Raw genomic sequence first — 21,990 nt, 5'->3', positions numbered from 1 at the left:
TATTTTTTGGTGAATTTAGCAAAAATCTACAGAGACAAATGCAACCCTGATTCCACAAAAGTAAGGACGCTGTGTGAAACAACTAAAACGAGAATGCATCAAATCTTAAATGTATATATTTATGACAAACTAACGTTTCATAGTTTTATGATTAGATATCTTGTAACGTTAGATATGTTTGTACTGTATTCAATTGAATGTAGGTCACAAAGAAGTTGCAAATCATTGCATTCTGTTTATATTACGATTTTCACAGCATCCATACTAAGCACACCACAGTAAGGGCTTGCATGCGTCACAGCAATTTTGGGAATCGGGGTTGTAGACAAAGTGGAAAAATAAACACCTTAATGTGTATTTTGGATGTTTTTTTCCATGAGTCTTAAAGAAAACATATCATGGAAGCATCAAAATCGGAATTTGTCAATATCATTATTTTTTCTGTCTTAGTATGTTGTAATTAAAATGAAATACTGGGTGCAGGTTCATTAATGTAAAGCTACTGATATAGAATTTAGATGTATCTACTAAAAGAAGTGTTTTAATGAGCAGAAAGAACACAATATTTATCTGTTGATTATGTTATTTTATTTAACTTTGTGTCCATAGTAATTATACTGCAGACTAAAGTCACATGTTACTGAGTAGTCACAGATAGTTTGTATTTTCTAGCTGCTTCCTACCTACCTGTTGTTATGCATTAGCATTTCATATGCTGTCTGACTCTGATCCTCTGTTACTGCAACACCGAATCACTTTGTTTAGGTGTAACCTCAGTGCCTTTCAGCAGATGAAACCCGCCAGTTTATGTGTGGGGATTTAAGCACAAGGCTGTTGGTCGTTTGTATTTTGTCTGATTTTGTTTGTCTTAATAGAGAAATCTTCCCTTTGATGATCAGAATGTGTATTAAGATTAAGGTGGGCTGTACATATTGGTGACTTATTTAAAATATATTTACTGTGGAGGGGGGGGGGGGTGTTTGCTGGGAATTGGTTCTCAGTTTTAATATAAATAAAGTCATTTTCTTTCCTCTTTTTGAAAATCCGGCTCATGTTTAAGACACTCTGTTAAGAGAAGATGTATTCATACTGTACATGATGTACCTGTGTCAATGTTTAGCCAGATATCAAGTTCATGTTCTCTTTGAGTCAATTAAACACTTGCTCTCCCCGTTAGAAGGAAAGTTTCTCAGTCATACTCCTAATGAGGACTAATCTTTTCACTGTGCAGAGATACAAAACAGTTGACTCCATAATCAGCATGAAATCACATGCAAAGGAACACCCCACACTGGTCATCTACCATATGTTATAAAAATGGAAGCATAAAGTTTTAAATGCAAAACTTACTCAAGTAAAAGTATCAGCATCACAATGTACTTAAAAGATCAAAAGTAAAGCACTCGTTATGCAAAATGGCACCACTCAGATTGTTTTATATATTCTAAATATATTTTTAGATTATTGATGCATTTATGTAAATATAGGGCTAATTTTAACTACTCAATATACTGTTTTTACTCTCGGTGTTTTAGTTTAGTTTTAGTTATACAAAACAGTTATAACATTAACACCAGTGGTGGAATGTAACTAAGTAAATGTACTCAAGCCTTAAGTACAGTTTTGAGGTACGTGTACTTTACTTGATTACTCACCTTCAGAGGGAAATATTTTATTTATCTTATTTTTACACTAAGTTTACATTTGTTACATTAATAATCACTTGTGTTTGCATAAAACACACATGATATGCTTATACTATATTTGGCAGTACTATTCTACTACTTGCATATCAATACTATCCACCAAATATTATTTGAAGTATCTTAATCTGGCTCTACATTGGTAAACTACATAATAAAAAGGATCTTCCATGTAATGAATAATAAAAACAGAACGTTTGGTTTGGGTAATTTTAACTACTTAATAGGCTGTTTAATTTTTTTTCTTTTTTAAAGTCTAATCACTTTAAATTTGTCATTTTTTATGTTAAATCTCGCCCTGAAAAGTAACTAAAGCTGTCAGCTAAATGTAGTGGAGTAAAAAGTACAATATTTAGCTCAAATTCGTCACACTGTTAAAATAATCGCCTACGTAATTTTTTGTCAAAATTGTTTTTTTTTTGCCTAAATCATCTCCTCATGACGCCAGCCACCTATGATAAAATCGCCTACATCCTCAGTTGATCAGATCATGTGATTTTACCCCTTTATTTTGAAAGTGTCTACATAACAGTGTGTTCAGACCGGACGCGTAGCGAATATTCGCGTCGCGTTACTCGCGCGAATTGATACGCGGGAGAATTTAATTTAATTCGCGTCACTCGCGCGAGTAACGCGACGCGAATTTTCGCCCAAGAGACTATTTAGCGCCAAATAATTGCCTCCATTTCATTCTGTCATCAACCATGGCTGACATTACAAGCATAGCGTCCCTGTACCTGCTCTGCCGTCGTGTCTGGGTGAGTGACATCATCCGGAGGCGCACTCAGCACGGAGAGAGGACCGCAGAGTACTTCCACCTTTTTCCCTCCTGCCGACCCACTCCTCCTTCCTGCCTCTTTTCTCCTCTCTCTCATGTATGTATCTCGGACACTGTCGTCCAGAATCTCAACGCTGATAGGCTGTCCCGACACAGCGTCACGCGAATATTTCGCCAAAGTTGAATTTATTGAACTCACGCGAATTCGCGTTGTTTCATTCGCGCCGCGAAATTCGCGTCAATCGCGGCATTCGTGTCGCGCGAAACCCGCGATTCGCGCCGCCGGCAAAAATTCGCGTCTATTCGCGTGTTTGCATTGACTTTGTATGTAATCTTGTCGCGCGAAATATTCGCTACGCGTCCGGTCTGAACGCACCGTAAGAGTTACATGAGCGTGTCAAACATGACATGGGATGTGTCATGAACATTAATGACACTTTGAAGTAACATTCATTTTCATGATACTTGTCATGTCATGTTTCTGACAGGCTTGTGTGACTCTTATGTAGACACCTTCAAAATAAAGTGCTACCATATCTTGCTTAAGTCACAAAGGCATGTTCAAAAAATTGCCCAAGTCATTTATTTCTCTTAAGTTACATCATTTACACACAGTGTTATTACTATGCCAATAGCCATCCTTTGTTACATGCTTTTTGAGTGAAATGGTCAATAAATGTCATGTGTTACACTTTTATTGAAGTTTTTTATGTTTCCTGCAAAACTTGAAAAAATGAGTTAGGCGATTATTTTAACAGGGTGACGAAATGGAGTGGAGTAGAAGTATAAAGTTGCATAAAAGGAAATACTCAAGTAAATTACACTGAACTCAAAACTGTATTTCAGTAGTGCTTGAGTAAATGTACTAAGTTACATTCTACTGGTGTTAATGCTATATTTGTTGTAGAACTAGCATTTCTAACAGAGTAAACTCAGACATTCATAAATCCAACCAGCTACTCCACCGCGTTCCTCTGACGTCTCCATGGCAACAGCTTCTACTGTTGATCATCCCAAGATGGCGGACGAGGAGAAAGCCTCAGCGGTGAGTGCGACACCTAAGCTAGTTTCAGTTTCTCCCGAGTACACACAAACATGCCGCCGGGTGAGGTGATAGTGTGACGCTCCCTAAGTACATGTAGCGTTATGTCTTTTTAATGAAGGCATCGTAATAACGCTGGTTGTTTGCATGTTAGCCGCCCGGCTAACGGAGTCTAAGTCGGAGCTAAGTTGATTAACGTGCAGCTAATGGTACCTGTGTTTAATCTTTCTCATCCCGGGGCAGATAAAACCTGACAGCTAACAGCTAGAGCTGCTTTATGGTGACAACAACACAAATGCGTAGGTAATGTTACAGTGTTGACCATCGTTAGCCAACGCTTTATTCTATAAGTTCGGCTAGATAACGTTATTACCTGTCGTCTGCGGCTCTGATGCTGGTTTTAATAGAAATACTAGTTGCGTTAGAGCTAACTATAACGTTGAATTTGGGATGTGGTGCCATTTAGATAAACACAGAGACGAGGCAATCCACAAGTGAGTCAAATATGGAAAAATGGTGTGAAGCAAAACATTGGGATTGAGCATGCGTGCATCTAACACTGATCTAACAGCTGCCCACAAGGAAGCTGCATCACAGTTTACTGAACTGCTGTGAATTAGCTCATGTCAAAGATTTCTCTAATAAATGTTTTAAAAAACAAAACAAACATAGCTAGTCACCAGTGTTGGAATGTAACTAAGTAAATTTACTACATGTGTGAGTATTTCCTTTTTATGCTGTATACTTCTACTCCACTTCAGAGGGAAATATTTTACTTCAAACTAACAAATATTACATTTGTTTGACAATAAAAGCCACTTGTTACTTTTTAGACAAAGAACACCCATCATTCGCTTATATGATATGATTCAGTAGCCTACTATACTACTACATACCTCCCAATACTATCTTCCCATTAGTATTCAAATGTATCAAAATCTGCTTTCACATTGGTAAACTACAGGATAAATTTGCTCTTTTGCGTTATTATTGATATGATACAAAGCTTAAGTCCTGCACTTAAATACAATTTTGTATTATGTTTGATAGGGAAATATAAATTAATATATTTTATTTGACACTTGATATTTTACATTTAAAAAATGCACACAATATTCCTGTAGAATACAATGCACAACATGGGTAGACACTTGTGGTGAAATGTAATTAAGTACTTTTTTTTGTACTTTTTTTTTGACATGCTTGTACTCTACTTCACTTGAGTATTCCAATTGTATGCTTTATACTTGTACTCTACTTCAGATGGAATATTTTACCATTTACTCCACTAACTTTACTTTTTTTTTTTTTTTTACATTAATAGTAACTTTTCACTTTTTTTTCATAAAAAACACATGATATGCTTATACTATATTTAGCATTGCTACCGGTGCTACATATCTACCAATACTATCTACCCAATAATATTCAGTTTCTTAACCTGGCTCCACATTGGTAAACTACAGCATAAAAATGATCTTCCATGTAATGAATAATAAAAACAGAACTTTTGGTCAGAGATACTTGGTCCTTGAACAAAAACCTCCCTCACTAAATAAATATTGAGTGTGTGGATTGGTTTCTTTTCATTATAAATTCAGGATCAGCTCCAACACCTCCAAAAAGCCTTTATCCAGTTAGCAAAAGTCATTTTGTACAGTACACCACTCTAATTAAAATTCCACACCTACACCTGTAGAGAGTGGGAAGTGTAATTTTGCTAGAACTATTCAAATTTAAAACTATAACATATACATAAATTAGTGTTCCCACAGCATTTGTGCTGTATGGTGGTGGGTTGGAAGTGGATCTTGTGCCTGTTGGAAGCTCCAGCATGTACAGTAAGTCAGTGCATTTTAGTTAACTGTTCACAACCCTACACAATTAACACCACTGGCCTCGCAGTTAGCACTAAACTTTTAGCATATTCAGCTCCTAGCAGGACATTCGGCACAACATACAACAACAGTACATTAACAGGCTTGTAACGCCTAATTAGAATTAGAATTAGAATTTTTTTTTATTAATTAGTAATTGTATATAAATACACCTTTTCGGGTGACATTTCAGTCTGAAACAATGCAACCTTACATACTGATCATGGGAAACACTGATAGATGGTGTCAAGTGTATTTTGCTACATTATCTACATTTTTTTTTGCTGTTACTTATTTATTTATTTGTTTGTTTGTATTGTATTTCATGTATTTCAGCTTCCAGTTCCCACTGAAGCCAAGAAACGTCGGGCACCTAAAGGTATAGCAAGTCATCTTACCAAAAGATTTTCAAGCAACACAATTCCTCACATGACACCCATTTTTTTTATTTCTGACACTAAGCCTGTAACTGGTAAAGGATACTTATAGAGTGAGTTTGTAGTCGTCCTGCAGAGGTCACTCTCACCCTTCCATCTACCCTCCCTGAAAAGAAGAAGCTGTTTGTACAGTATGCTGATGAGCAATATTTCAATAATTTCTCTATGTGGTAAATGTTTGTTGATCATTTATTATATCGGAGCATTTTGTCATCATAATTACATTTTAATGTCCCATTAACCAGTTATGCTGTTGTGCATGATTAAGCTTTTTTGTTTTTGTTTTGTTTTACACTGTTTTCTAATTATCATCAGCACTGCTGAGAATTCAAGTCCTATGAGATGCAATTAAGTACATGTTAAGGTATCATATTGTATGGGACTGTATTCACATTCAGTTATCTTTCAAACGGCTTGCAAGCCCTTACTGTGATGTGCTTAGTATGATTTGAGGAGACAAATCAAATGAAAACCCATAAGTACATTGATATAATGTAAGGCGACTGAGTAATGAAGTCATAAAAGCAATATGTAGAAGATTGGATTTTAAGTAGTTAATGTAATGGAAGTGTACAGTACTGTTTGAGAGAAGAAGTACATGCTTCATAACTAGGTCAAAAACAGTAGCATTTGAAATGTGGTTATGTGTCCAATATGCAGATATTTGAAAAGAAAACAGCCAATAGGAATACAATATTTGAAGTAACCATTCACTATAAGTATAAAAATGAGGTATATAGCTGTAAAAACATGTGCCAGATACAAACATAGTTAAGGACAGAGGCTGGCGTATACAGATTGTAAAGCAGAGGCAAATTCCTGATTTGTGACATTGAGCTGTAAAACTTGACTTGAAACATCGGCATAGACTTCAAAGATGACAACTGGAGCATGCGATAACTTTTCATGTGTTAACGCCACGTTTTTAGAGAACCTGCTGAGTTAAAAATAGAATAACAATCAGTTGCATGAACTTTTGAACTCCTGCAGGGAATTGTCACTTACACATACGGTACTAATTAATGATATTACAAGTACAAGTATAAAGCGCGTTGAAGTGTGGTATAATTTAGTTTTCACAGTTTCACAGTCACTTGTATTGCATTTAGAATTCAAACTATGATTGGATGATAACAAAGCAAGGTTACCTGAATATGAGAAAAGAGTGAACCATCTTGTTACTCAAAAGTCTAAACTTGATAACAATCAAATAAAAAGCGATAAACCCAAAGTTTAACTGACTCCAGAAGCTACTGATTGTATGCTCATTCTGTAATTGCATCATGAAATGTAATGAGGGTTATATAATGCACACACAAAATTATGTTATGCACAGCAGGTACGTAATGCCCTTTAATTACATTTTGTGCAGTGCAGTTACTTTATTCATAGTGAGTAACACCCAGAAGGTGTTGCAAGAATATGAGCATGCCTACGAGAAAGACGTAAAATCAGTTTCTTATAAACTCAAGCTATTAGGTCATTTCACCTTTTTAGAGTATAGCATGTTTCAAGATTATAAGATAAAATATCAGCAACAATCTGTCCCATTTTGTTCTTTTTCAAAGGTATGATACTGATTTCTATGAAATTCCTGAGATGAATAAGTGTTGGCAGATGAATATGAGACTAAATTACTTGACAAGACCGAGGTTTTTTGAAGTTTTTGTGGTGAAACTTCCCCCCAAAAAAATCATCATATTTTTCATTACATTCTCCCCATGTGTCTTTTGATCTCAGCATGCCTCTCCTCTGCTCTTATCCCCTTTTTACAGATGGTTGAAGCACATGGAAGCCAAATCTGTCTTAGCATTAGCCAGATCAAATATAACAATGAGAAATTGCCTCCACGTTTGGGATGAAGTTTTTCGCAGGACTATATTTAGGAGACCTCCTGCTGCGCTCTTCTTCTTAGCTCCTTTCTACCCTTCTTTCATACAGTAGTTACAGGAATACATGTCACACATGTATGCCATATTTCCTACGCCAAATACGCCATGCTTTGTGTATGTGGACAGTGGAGCGCCACAGGGCCCCATCTGAAACCCAGAGACAAGAATATTATTGCTGTCTCAGCAGGAAGAAAGCGGATTAGGGTGCTCCAAATAGGGCCATTCCGAATCTTGACGGGGCAAATGTGTGAAACCCATGCAGTTTCACACTCAGCGATGGAGAGGATTTCTCTGAAGTTGTTGGAAGAGGCTCTAGTTCTAGCGGCAAATCAACAGAGCTCTGCTTGAAGCACTGACAGATAAAAACAGAAGGGAGCTTTAGTGTAATTCACACTGTATTTTCACACAGGCAGTTCATTAATGATATCCCCCGATGTCAGTGGCAGACTCAAAGCCCGAGCACTTTATTCCACATTGCCTTGAATCCTATTTTTAGCCTCAGAGGAAGGTAGTAGGTGTAAGATAACAGGATTACCAGAATCAAACTCACTCGAATTGGAATTACGTTTGCCTCCTTGTGAAATGAAATGTTGTACTCCACTGGGAAGAAGACTTGGAGCATTGTGGTCGGGTTCTTGAGGTTACCTAACCCTTTCTAAAGCTGGCTTTGTATTGTGCTGCTCATTCCTCCAGCCTCCCTCTTTCAGTCTGTCTCTATACCCTCTCTGTTCTGTCACAAGCACCTGGCATGCAAGATACATTGTTGCCCTGGCAACGGGGAGAATATCTCAACCTGCCGAGACACTAAAAGAGAGAAAAAAGCAGTGTTTGTAACGAAAAACTTGCTTACAAGGTGACATTTACAGCGTGGTTGGTGAATTGATTATAGTTTAGCCTGGGGTTTTTGGTTGAAGTGTTAACATCTATGTTACTGTCAGATCAAAGACTTGAGAGTCACTGCAGAGAGACACTGCTTTCCTGATTATTTGTTCAACTGCCAAATTAAAAAAAGAGCGTATAAATTAAAAATAGTGCAAACAGACATAACTCCCGATCGTCTGAGCCATGTGTTTGTGAATAAAAATGTGCTAACAAGCTAAAAATGTACAATGTGCCTGGTGAATTGACTGAAATTTAGCCTGTGGATTTAGGTTAAAGTGTTACATCTGTGTTAACTGTCAGATCAGAGACTCACTAATGACTGCAGAAGGAGGGAGCTTTCAGGATTAATCTTTCAGCTATCAACTAAATAAGACGTTATGTTAACAGAAAAGGGTAATGAGCTTAAAAGTTTCCCAGCTTTTTTTTTAACATAATAGTCATTATTGTATTCTTCCTTCCAGCTCCGGAGCTTCCCATTGTGGAGAGGAGAAACTGGCTAATCCACCAGCACTATATCCGTAAAGACTATGATACCTGTAAGGTAAAGTACTTCCATTCCTCCATTCTCCCTACGGTTTAGTCTGTTATTGACCCGTGTCTGTGCTCAGAGTTGGTCTGATTGACCTTTTAAAAAATAATGAAGATAATGAATGTCTGGCATATACAGGGTACTGTCTAACACTGTACTTTATTGTGGGCTGATCACTGAATTGACCTGAGTATTCCCTCATGAAAATGGTAGGTACTTAGCAAAGTCTCTAAAGAGATGCCTGTACTTGTAAGATGTATTACTGGAAACCTCTCTCTCACTTTCTCTCAGTGACAGATACACGGCTCACTCTCAGGGCGCTATTTTAATTGCCCCAGCGCAGCAATAAGCTGTAAGTTGTAGGTGTTAGGAACACAGACTTGTTTGGTCGTACCTAAGCACCCCTGCTATTACTTGAGTCAATTCAAGTCAAGTTGACCAAAGTGCTTTACAAACAAGGGCAGCATAAAACAGGTCAACAAAGAAGATGACTTGTGTATATCCAGGCAGAGATCAAGTTGTAAAAAAAAGACTCATCTCATGCAAATATACAGATTTAAAAGGTCAGGTAGGTAAGAGGGAGTCAATCCGTGAAGATTTCTATAGACTAAAGTATAGTGTTTAAATTATTTCATTGTGGTTTTTGTGCTGTTGTGCAGCAGCTGAGGGAGGTGGGATGTAGACACGAAGCAGTTTACATGATTGCAATAATTTTACATTATTTATACTGTGTTTAAACTGTATTTAGTTTGAAATTGTTATATCATCTGTAATCCCATGGCAGAATATTCAGTTATTTGATATTTTTAATTTTATTTTGAACATTTAAAAACAAAATATAATCATACAAACAAGGAGAGAAAAAAGAAAAGAAAGGAAAAGGAAAAGCTTTAAAGAATTAAAAGCTTATTACGAAAGAAATAATAAAACACTGCGTAAATCAGTTTACAAGTCTGAAAAGAAGTGGGAAGAAGTGCAAACTTATTAAACACCCCCCTCCCCCTCAGATATTACTATCACAATCAAAACACGTGAATTTATTTAGTATTTACATATTTGCATTAACAGAAAATAGGAAGAAAGTTAAGAGAACTGACACTGATGTGTGTGGAAGTGTATGTTACTTTGCAGCAGCGTGGTGTCATTTGCATATTTTTAATGACGGTTAACACATGTGGAAGGCCGTGTGTAATGGCACTCACACAGGAGACAGACTGATTTAGTGGTGTTCCTGTTCCCACCAGATCAATGCCAATTAAAAAGCATCTACTGGCTTGAGAATGTCTAATATATTAAATATATTATGTACATGTTAAACATTGTTCTATTAATTTATGTGCATTTTGCTCCAAGTATTTTATATTTCAGTTTGCTTTTGTTGACAAAATCATCAGATTGGCGCCGGATTGACCAGAAACAGATGTTGTTCTGAGACGTCTAGGTCATTTACCACCAAAATACCAACAACTTACTCTGCCCTGCCTCATTTAAATGAACCTCCCACCTGTTTGCAACTCTCTTCCCACTTGTGCACTGTGCGCTCTGTGCTGGGCACCAAAATACCACACAGCTGGGGAAAGCAGGTGTCAAGGTCAGGAAAACACTGTCTGAGTGAAAATAGGGCTTCAGTCTGTCACAGTTCAGATGCAAAGAACAGTATGATACTCTTGTTTATTATTAGTCTTGGTTAGGACTGGAATTTATATATGGAATAACACTGCAATTAGTATTAGAAACAGTTTGAAATGTTTGTTTTGTAAGCAAAGCAACCATTATGTTAGCAGTACTCCTGTTCACACAATAACATCCACCTCAGCTGTAGACAGGATACAAAATTAACACCACTAGCAAAATGCTTGTAAAATATGCAAGCGACTGGTAGAATTGCTTCACTCACCAGCCAAGCATACAAAAGTAATATATTGAATGACTTTTAACATTCATAAGCTTTTTGGAGAGTGGACATAAAAGTTAATTTTGCACCCTGGTGTTAGAAATTATCTCTGTTCTGTCTCCATGTAGGCGATCATCAAAGAACAGCTGCAGGAGACTAATGGAATGTGTGAATATGCCATATATGTTCAAGGTGAGCTGCAGTTCTTATAGTAACTCTTCGCTCTCACACATGTGTTATGTATGTATGCTGTTAATTAAGAGCTACATCAAATGAAGGCTCTGTGCTTGTCAAACTCCCCAAAACATCATTTAGCTCCCAAGGATTTGGTCTCTGGACCCCATGCTGCGCCTTTGATTTTTAATGTTTTAATTTCTTGCCACAGCACTAATCATGCGTCTTGAGGGCAAGATCCAACCGTCCCTGGAGCTGTTTCAGAGCTGTGCCATACTTAATCCCAGCAGCGCTGACAATCTGAAGCAAGTGGCCCGATCACTGTGAGTATGCTGCCCTCGAGCATGGGGGGGCATCAACCCTGATCCATTAACGAACACGACACATAAGAGAGATAACAGCACAACTGTGAGCCAGTTAGGGCTAGAACTTCTTCCAATACAGAAGGGAAAAGCTAATCCACCCCTTGTGACTATTTTTCACTGTTATAGGAATAACTATTCAGCATGCAGTGATTAAGGTTGATTAATTTCTCATATGGATTATTGTTGTTTATTCTTTTTGTAGATTTCTCCTGGGAAAGCACAAAGCAGCGATTGAATTCTATCATGAAGCTGCAAGACTCAACGAGAAAGACTGGGTAAACTAAAAGACACTGGGTTTCTGCTTTGTCTTAAAGTTTATGTGAGTTTAATGGGCCTGGCATCTTTCACTCTCAATACACAGGATGAAGTTGTCTCAACAAATTCTCTTTCACATTTAGTAGACTGGAAGAAAGTGGTGCACTTCCAAACTGATCCAGGGCTCTTTTACTATGAAGCCTATAAAAATTGTATTAAACTGGCAAGGCAGGACCATTAATCACTCACACTTGTATGTTCTGGAAGCTGTCTCCTCTAATACAACTTTAAGAAAAACAGTAGAATTTGTATTCCACAGAGCTGTTTTCTTAAATAACTTTTGTACTTTGAAATTGAATTTAGCTCAGCACTTTATCCAGTCCTGTTCAATTAAGCATACGCCAACGCCACATGTATAATTTGACGTTTTCTCACCACAGGAGATCAGTCATAATCTGGGATTGTGCTATTTCTTCATCAAAGACTTCAAAAATGTGAGTATAGTGATTTTACCAACACAGCAGGATTAATTGTATTCATTCTAAGATGATTTTCTCATTTCAATCTTCTGTCTCCGTCAGGCTGAAGAGCATCTAAACATAGCTCTCCAGATAAATAAACATGACAAGACATTCATGATGCTTGGGAAGGTTCATTTGCTGGCTGGAGAAACTGACAAGGCCATCGAAGTGTATAAGAAAGCGGTGGAGTAAGTACAGTTCAAATATAGACAATGTTAAAATGTTAAATGAAGACATTCAGCTGGTGCGCTGCCAAGTCAACAAATCAAAGTCGATGATATTGATACGGGAGATTCACTCCTTTCCTTTGTGTTTCTGCATTTGTAACAAAGAAATTTCTATGAGGGTTTAATTTAAGTGGTTTCATGCTGATGCTACCCATCACTGCTTCAATAGATGATTCTTCAACCACAAAATAACTAATTTAACTATTTTGTTGTTTACTTACTTTACCCCAAATGTTTTTAACAATTTTCAAACCCAGTAAATTTCCCAGTGAGTAAATTACCTGTTAATGGCATCATATAACCTTTAATCTCTCTAGTTGCTGTAAATTCCAGTAAAAAAGATGATACATCAGAGAGTCATTATAAATCATAGAATTTCACAGAACTGTACTCTGTAACAGTACTCTGTTTCTGCCACAAAGCATAAATTGTTTGTCAGCAGACGAAATGGATTTATATTATGATAATTTAGTATCATCCTGTGGCTCATGCCAGCCAACAAGCCTATGCGTATGGTACAATTTTTAGTTATTTTTGGTATGATTAGTTTGACCATGGTAAACAGCGCTGGGCTATTCCACCATTGAATTTGCCACATATCATTAGCTACAGTAGCTGTATACTATAGGTAGTCCACTCTGCCAATATTGAGTTAGTCAGTAAACTTTACACTAGATAATGTTGATGGTTGTTTCATAAGAATTAAATAACATAACGTAAACAAACATACCTTAAAAAAACCTTTAATACAACCTTGATTCGAGAAAAGTTGGGACATTGTCTAAAACGTAACTAAAAAAACTGTGCAATAATTTGCTCCTCTTTTGTGACATATTTAATTGAATATTGTAGAAGATGTTAAAACTGATCAATTTTTGTTAGTTAATATAGACTATGAATTTTGAATTTAATGCATTCTGTTTTATTCACAATTTAGTGTCCTAACTTTTTTATGGAATTGGGTTTATATATTAACTCGTTTATGAACGTAATTTCTGCCTGAGTCCTGTCAGATAGATTTTCCATCTGCAATGGTGGTTGTTTTACAATCAGGACAACAACTCCCATGATCCCACAGTACTTTGTGATGTCATCAAAGTCTAACTTTTGTTATTGTTTTGAATGAGAGACCTCTAGTGGCATATTACTTACTGTGTTTGTATACAAAATTAATATTTTAAATAAGTAATAATTCTAGGTATACCATATTAGGGACTGCCACTATGATTGTGTATATAGCTTTAAATGTTCCAAACATGTGTATACAACAATCCAACCAGTTGTAAGTGTTTCATTTCGAGTTCAGGGATTGTTTACCTAGTAAAAAAATTTCATCAAAACCCAAATAAAGAGAAAGTTTTCTTAACAGCAGTTAATACAAACACAGCCATAGCATGACAGCTTTCTTCATGATAACATTGTCTCAAGACACTAAAAGAGATACGAGCCATAAAACAAGCTGTTTCAAATGAGGTTTGTTACTTCCAAGGGGTTCCCTCTTGATTTATCTGATGATTTTCTGCCTTTGGAGCTCATTGCAATAATGATCCTATTTCAATCTCACACAAAGCTCCAGTTTTGCCACATTTCAGTTCAGTATAAATTATTTTAATTTCCACTTCTATTCACATGTTGAATATTTTAACATCAGGCCGAGGCGTAAATAAGGAAATGACATCAGTGTCTATAATAGAGCTCATTATGGCTACCTCCTGTTGGGGTTAAATGAATAAATCAAGTGCCTCAATAATAGTGTTGCTTTTAATGAGACATACCACTGTGAATCTTCTTTTAATGCAGATCTGCCTTTTCTTTTCCATTTTTCTAGAGAGACATCATCCCCCCACAGGTCATAATTAATACTCCACAATTATGCTGAATCAAACCCTGATTGAATCAGCAGATTCCCTGAATATCAACTATGTTTGCTTAAGAATAAGTGCAGGCATTAAGTGTAATTACAGGCATAGATGAAGTGACATTTTTCATTTTACTTGTCTCCTCCTCCTCAGATTCTCTTCAGAGAATACTGATCTCCTGACCACTCTTGGCCTGCTATATTTACAGGTATGCGGATTTCTTAATAACCTTTTCAGTGAAATTATGTGTACTGAGTGATGAGCACTATAAGGTAAAAGAGTGACATTTACTGTAGGTGTAAGCAACACCTAAAAGGGAGCAGATGTATAATTTTCTGTGTTCATGTTTTTTCCAGCTTGGGAAATATCAAAAAGCATTTGAGCACCTTGGAAATGCCCTCACTTTTGACCCCAACAATTATAAGGTACGTGGCTATTTGAACGCACATTATGCCTCAGCATAAACCTACAAAGGTACCTGAGGACAGTGCATTAGAGTTCTTCTAAAGCAGTTCAGTTAAAATAAAAGGTCATTTCCTGTCAGGTGGTGCAGTCGGTCTTTCATCGTGCACTTTCAAAGGGTACATCTTCCTCTAATATCTCTCTAATCATTGTTTTTATTCCCAGGCCATCCTGGCTGCAGGCAGCATGATGCAGACCCATGGTGACTTTGATGTGGCCATGAACAAGTACCGAGTGGCAGCATGTGCTGTGCCTGAGAGCCCGCCTCTCTGGAACAACATCGGCATGTGCTTCTTTGGAAAAAAGAAATATGTAGCCGTGAGTAGTACTTGTTATTGGTTCACTGGTCTTTGTCAGTGAAGGACTCAATGAAGGTAGTTCTTCAAACAAAAGAAGCAGTTATTAGTTATTATTTTGTGTATATAGGATATTCCCCATAAATCTCACATTTTGGAAGTAAATACCAGTAGTAATGGAAGTAATTTAGCACATTTAGTGTGACAGTTTTGAAGTACTTTACTTGAGTAGTTGAAGCTACTTTATACTTCTATTGCACGACATTTCAGAGGGAAATATTGTACTTTTTTTTCAACATTTATTTGACAGCTGCAGTAGCTTTTCAGATTATGATTTACATTAAAAACATATAATCAGCTCATAAAATACAACGCATTGTTGACCATATATCACCAATCTGCATACGTCTCTTAAATGTCAGTCACAGGGGACATTTTAACTCTATATTTTAACAAGTACTTTTACTTAAAGATGCCCGGTGGAGTTTTGCAGTAAACAAACTCCACGGGACATTACATATAATGTCAGTCAGTGTTAAGCATTTTTGTGTATCCTTGAGGTCTAGTAAACATGCTGAATGCATTTCCTTCCACAAAAAGCAGCATTCATGTTTACTAGCTTGAATTCTTCCCTGGCTTTGTTGCCGCATTAGTGTGTACCTGGGATTACCGCATTACGTCCACCCTTTAATCAGTGGAAACATGGGAAACCATTGGCTGGACTGTATATCACACCGCCCACGTTCATGTGCATCCTTGTGCGAGTGTACACAAAACAGCAACCCACACATGAAAACATTGCTCCATATCATAAATAGTCAAATACTCCACAGGAAACCTTTCCGTGGGATTTTGAAGGCAAAACTTTGATTTGTGATTAAGTGTTTTTACACTGCTGTGCCAGTAATCAGTTCTTCTTCTACCACAAAGTCCAAAGACAACCGACAGAAAATCTCTCTTCAATCTGCCAAAATAAAACACCCACATCTCACTGATCTATATCATCTGACAACACTGCAGACTGGGCAATTCATCCTTTTGTGAAAGTAACATACACAGCTGAGGCATTTTACACTGCATCATTGTAAATAGGCTTTTTTATATACTTACGGTAATATGCTAAAATCTATATCTGCTGTGCTGGAAACCATGTTTGCCTTCAATTTGATTGCTCACATTCACTAAGGGACTCAATATTAGAGCCAGAAAGATGAGATCATGTTAATAAATCTACACATTGCTACTTAATTTGGTCCATATGTTTTTGAAGTATTCCACCATTGTACTGGAACTTCTGTTTCTTCTTTTTGTTCTTCTTGAGATCATTTATCATTTAGTCAGCTGTTTGACTCCTTCCTCTCAACTTCATTTGTCCCACAGGCCATAAGCTGCCTGAAGCGGGCCCACTACATGTCTCCTTTTGACTGGAAGGTGTTGTACAACCTGGGTCTGGTACACCTGACCATGCAGCAGTATGCGTCTGCCTTCCACTTCCTCAGCGCAGCCATCAACCTGAACCCACGTATGGGGGAACTCTACATGCTGCTGGCAGGTACTGTGCAGAGTCGGAGAGAAATAATTCAAGATTGGATCCTGTCTTTAAAGAGTAAAACAAACTGAAGATGCTGAATGTGCTTTGCTGAACACTTATATACTCCTTTATTTGACTAGTATTTCAGTTTAAAGCTGTCTCATACTCATTCTTTACAGTGGCTCTGACCAACTTGGAAGATGTAGAGAATGCCACAAGAGCGTACGAACAAGCTGCGGCGATTGACGAGTGAGTCCATCTCATACTCTCTACCTTAAATGTACTGTGTGTCTGAGTTTGAGTCTGTGGTTTAATCATTTAATATTTTTTTCCTCTTTGGTGATGAATTATATACAGCTCCAACCCTCTGGTCAACCTGAACTTTGCCATCTTCCTCTATAATCATGGCGATAAGAAGGCAACTCTGGATCAGTATCAGGAGATGGAGAGGAAAGTTAACCTACTACGAGACAGCAATAGCAACTTTGAATTTGATCCTGAGGTACTTGAGATCGTGCTAATGTCTAAAATTCAGCCATTGAAGCCATTACTTACATTATTTTTTAAGTCTTTGCCTCCTTGTCACTAACAGCTGATGGATATGGCTCAGAAGATGGGAGCTGCCCTGCAGGTGACAGACAGTGTGGTGTGGACTAAACCAGGCAAGGACTCCAAATCTAAACCAAACTCTGCAGCAGCCACCAAAACCCCCGGTGCTCCTCTTGGTACAAACCAAGCTCTGGGCCAAGCCATGTCTTCTGCAGCCAGCTACAACAAGAACCTCCAGCTACAAACAGGTAACCGCAGTGTAGCTTCTGGTTTGATGTTTGGATATGTGACAGAGCCACTCTGTTGAGTATCTGTCGAGGTGAAGCTTGGAATGAGATCCAGCTCAGTTCCATGTCTCTCTTAACCCTTATGCCTCACTTTTTAAAAGCTGCTCAGAATGTCTTTTGAAATTATATATTGGTATTATTCTTCCCAGCTTCCCAACTCCAGTTTTGATCATAATCATTTATTTTCAGAATTGTGAACCTTTTAAATGCCAGTTTGCTTACACAATGCCACTTTTGTTATGAAAAAATGAAAACCAACACAAAAATGTAATAATTTCCTGTATGTTAAATTCTACAAGGATTTCCAAGACAGTTCTCTGTGTGTGTGTGTGTGTGTGTGTGTGTGTGTGTGTGTGTGTGTGTGTGTGTGTGTGTGTGTGTGTGTGGTGTCCTATGTCCCCTTCCACAAACTGCTAAAAATTGTATTTATTAGTATATATTATTATTATTTTCCACTTTCACTGGGTTAAATCTTTTAACAAATAGTAGTCTTGATCGTAATGACCGAAAATTTATTCATTTTGAGAATGCCACTGTTGTTGTTTTTTCATAAATACACAAAATGTAATTATTTTCAGTATAGTATTTACATTCTTAGATATGTAAATGGTTAGCAACAATTGATTTTGGTGAATTGCATCAAACACTGCAGTCTCCATGATAGAGAAGCAACATTTCCAGTGGACACCAGGAAAATGTAATGTATTTCCCCTTTAGTGCAAGCATTAGAAAAGAGCTAAATCTGGTGAAAAATGGGAAAAACTAAATAAATAACCAGACCAACCAAAATACCAAACCAAACCAAAATAAGCAAGAAATTGAAATTAGAAATACCAAAAGGTTTTAAGTTAAGCCCAAACTCAAAGAAATGAGCACATCATTTTTTTTTTCCATCAGGAAAGTTCGGTTTTACACCATCAGCACAGGTGATGATAGATTTCACAGCCTCCACCTCTCTACATTTAAACCAAAGGCCATTTTCTTTTTATAAATGGAAACCTGAAAATATCTCTCTCCTGTGTATTCGCAGCCTTTGCCTGCACTATTGTAGCAGATTAAATATATGGGCTAAGGCAAAATGGAATATGTAAAATAAAAAATAAAAAAGAATCTTACCTCTAGCCAGTACATATTCTTGGCAAAAAAAGAAAATCAGCATTGTGGAGAAAATGACACACAGTTAAGATAATATATTCAAGGCTACTCTAAAATGATTGTCGCGGCTTACAGCTCTCGAATGTAAGTGGACTGGAGTGTTTTTCCTTCCTGAGAGCCTGTGGGCTGTGTTTTCTACCACTATTGTTTTGCTGTTAACAAATAACACCAGAACGGTGCTTCCATGTTCAGTGACAGACATTTTACATAATTACACAGCGTTGACAATCCATCATCTCTCTAACACTCAACAACTGGCTCTTATTCACCAATATAGCCTGTAAATATACTATAAAACTAGTTAATGTTATCACAGTATAACATCAAGTCCCTGCAAGTGATACTGGATGTTTAAAGTGGAGGTTGTATACTGTTTTTGCTGATATCTGTATCTTTATTGCTGATCTGTAGCAGCTGGTCTGTAAATTAGTTTAGCTGCAGGTCAGAACTCGTGTATAACAGGCACAAACCTACTGTATCTGAAGATTTACAACTTGCTCCTGAATCTTGGTTTGGGTTTTGTAAAGAAATCTGTCCCAGAGTGCAATGTGTGTCAAAGTTATTTATACAAATGAAAACAATATAAATCTTACGAAAGGTAATTTGTGTTTGTTTGAACTGGCATGTTTAATCTTCAGGCATTCAGAAATCTCACCCATGTGTGTCACAGACATTATGTAACTGTTTAGTCATGGGGCAAATGTTAAATGTGTTAAAGTTATAAATGTCTGTTAAAGCATCAAACTGGTGTTTTTTAATGATTCATCATCTTATTTAATGTGAGCAAATTGCACCATTTAAAGGAGCTGATCTAAAATTAAGCATGTGGGATGTCACAACTGGAAAATCTTGTAATATGCAGTAACTTACTGCTCTGAAAGTACAATCACATTAGACATTCATTCAAGAAAATTACCCTGTACTTAGCCTCAAAACATGGTGTGGTGTCATGGTTTAAATGTTGGTAATAAGTTAATATTTGTAGCTTAGTTATGTGATGTACAAAACAACTGTAGTCAGCTTGAGATTACATTAAATCTACATGGTACCATGGGTTTGCATTACTAAGCCTCTATCCTGAATGACAAGTTGCTGTGGTAGTTGTTAATCACGAGGAAGCCACACCCAACAATACACCCTGCTCTGGTGTCTATTTTAGACTAAATGGAACCATAGTTTACCAAATAAACATCATGCCATACACTTATTAGGAAAATGTTTACTGAGCAAGACGTTTTGGTATTTTTTTTTTGCAGCCAGTGGAGTCGCCCCCTGCTGGCCATTAGAATGAATGCATGTTTAATGCAGTCTCACTTGGCTTCACTTTTTAGACCCGGAGTTGCCCTTTGATTAATACAGGAAAGGCATGTTTGAATTTCTGTGTTGTCTGGGCATTAATTGGAGTTCATATAATGGCGGTGTGACCATTATCTTAATTCAGAATCTGAATCATATTCTATATTTTATTCTGTTGGATGTGATATTGACCTTTCAGTGGAAGGACAGCGATAAAACCAGCCAATCAAATGAAAATGTCCTGAATAATGCAACAGATATTAACGACTGTTTCATTGTAAAGATCACTGGGAACTAAAAGATATTTTCTGAGTAATCTTGGCATGAACTCTGGTGCTTCTGTTATTTTCAGGAGGTTCTAAAGGCCCCTCCATGCCCCTTGAGCCAGAACCTGATGTGGACAGAGCCCCCAGCCCGCCCACTGATCCTCCAGGCTCCCCGGAACCTGCAGAGGCAGAAAATCCAAAACCCAAAATCTCCAAGAGGAAAACTAAGGTGGAGGAATGAGATAGCTGGGCAGCTACAATCTCTCGTGACATCTTTGTCATAAGGTCACTCTCATGTTATGCAGGAAAATTACGGTTCTTAAACAGCAGCGAAGCTATCTGTGGTTTTCTAGCTCATTGTAGTCAGACATGAGTCTGGTTTAGGTACATGCTGCATAGGCATTTTATGTCCCTCACAATAATTTGCTTTTCACTGAAAACGACAACGTGCACTTTGGTCATACTGTTTATTTCAGAAATATTGAATGTCAGTGCATCACTTAACACTTTTTAAACCAAAAGTCAGAAATCAAGTGTTTTGTGTAAATCCATGTAGATGTGGCAGGTTTGGTGCACATGTCAGAACCAGTTTAATCAGATGTTGCAGTTAAAGAACGTCTCTATTCGACACAAAGGTGATACGGGCAATTGTGCAGGTACCAGTGTGAATATTTGGTTTAGCTTAGCAATAAGGTTGAATGATGAATTTTCCTTGAAATGACATTTCCAGGGAAAGTGTCAGTCCTAAAATATGAATGTGACGGAAATGCTGTGACAATCACTGCTTAAAATCTAAGGACAGAAAAGGATGTTACTGTGAATAGTTACAGGATATTGTTTGTTTGTATGATAGGGCTCTTTTTGATGGTTGCGTGTAAATAGTGACACATGCTTTTATATGTGGATAAATGTTATGTTTATAGAGAGTAATGTATTTAATATTAAATAAGAAACTTTAAAGAAAATCGCTGACTCTCTTCTCTGATAAAGTCCACTTTGTACACTGTGTTTTCTGATGTTAAGGTCATTCAGTTCAGCAGGTACGCACCACCAACAGGGGACAGTGTTGTTTCAGAGCTTTAAGAGTCCATCCATTATCAAACACACAATCTATGTTCAGGAGGAATCACTTTCACATTAGGCTGACAGTGAAGTATCTGTTTCGAAAATATAATATAATAATGTGTTGATGCTGTTAGTGTGTGATTTCCCAATCATTAGCCAAATATTAATTCAGTCATGGTGAATGTTCTCTGATGGTTGTAAGGGGGAAAGCAACATATGAACAAAGAATTAACTATTCTAGTTAATGTTTCTATTTAATACATAACAGGGCTGTACAGACAGAGTGAAAAGTGCCAATGTTTCAGTCATTTCAGATTTTTCATGCACTGAGGCAAGTTCAGCCTGGATTTAAACTTTTGCACACGCACATTTAATCTGTTGTGTTTCAAATCCAGTCTCTAGTCTTAACTCTTATTTTGTTATCTGTGTGCAAGTCCTCTCTTGCTGCATTAAACTTTTTCTCTGACTGCAGCTCCAGAGAAGAAGACAAATAAAAGACAGTTTTTGGGGGGCGCAGCTCAACCTTTGCAAACCACTTATTTGGTTTAAGAAAGGACCTCATAAATTATCTATACTGAAGGTCACATACAAACTGAAATTATTTATGTGGATGAATTACAATATGGATGGGGCAATTTATAAATATTA

At 37.1% G+C, this 21,990-nt stretch overlaps 1 protein-coding gene across 1 annotated transcript; it reads left to right on the top strand.

Annotated features, from left to right (window-relative positions):
* The first annotated feature begins 3,420 nt into the window (after nt 1-3,420).
* bbs4 (Bardet-Biedl syndrome 4) lies at nt 3,421-21,233 on the top strand. The gene is made up of 16 exons (XM_059350271.1): nt 3,421-3,526; nt 5,737-5,779; nt 9,073-9,152; nt 11,163-11,226; nt 11,420-11,531; nt 11,776-11,848; nt 12,269-12,322; nt 12,410-12,537; nt 14,589-14,643; nt 14,792-14,860; nt 15,063-15,215; nt 16,574-16,745; nt 16,904-16,973; nt 17,082-17,226; nt 17,317-17,521; nt 20,364-21,233. Exons 1-16 carry the CDS (start codon nt 3,467-3,469, stop codon nt 20,516-20,518), a joined length of 1,638 nt encoding a protein of 545 aa, XP_059206254.1. The 5' UTR covers nt 3,421-3,466; the 3' UTR covers nt 20,519-21,233.
* Nucleotides 21,234-21,990: the final 757 nt, after the last annotated feature.

The sequence above is a fragment of the Centropristis striata genome, chromosome 2, assembly GCF_030273125.1.
Source record: "Centropristis striata isolate RG_2023a ecotype Rhode Island chromosome 2, C.striata_1.0, whole genome shotgun sequence".
NCBI classification, from domain to species: Eukaryota; Metazoa; Chordata; class Actinopteri; order Perciformes; family Serranidae; genus Centropristis; species Centropristis striata.
Note: the sequence above shows the minus strand (reverse complement) of the source record. Positions and strands in the feature narration are given on the sequence as shown.

Bases quoted from the DNA above. Each gene is read 5' to 3' on its own strand.
- bbs4 (XM_059350271.1), top strand. From the start codon at position 3,467: ATGGCAACAGCTTCTACTGTTGATCATCCCAAGATGGCGGACGAGGAG. The intron at 12,323-12,409 runs GTGAGTATAGTG...TGTCTCCGTCAG, and splicing joins TCATCAAAGACTTCAAAAAT to GCTGAAGAGCATCTAAACAT. The intron at 15,216-16,573 runs GTGAGTAGTACT...TTTGTCCCACAG, and splicing joins GAAAAAAGAAATATGTAGCC to GCCATAAGCTGCCTGAAGCG.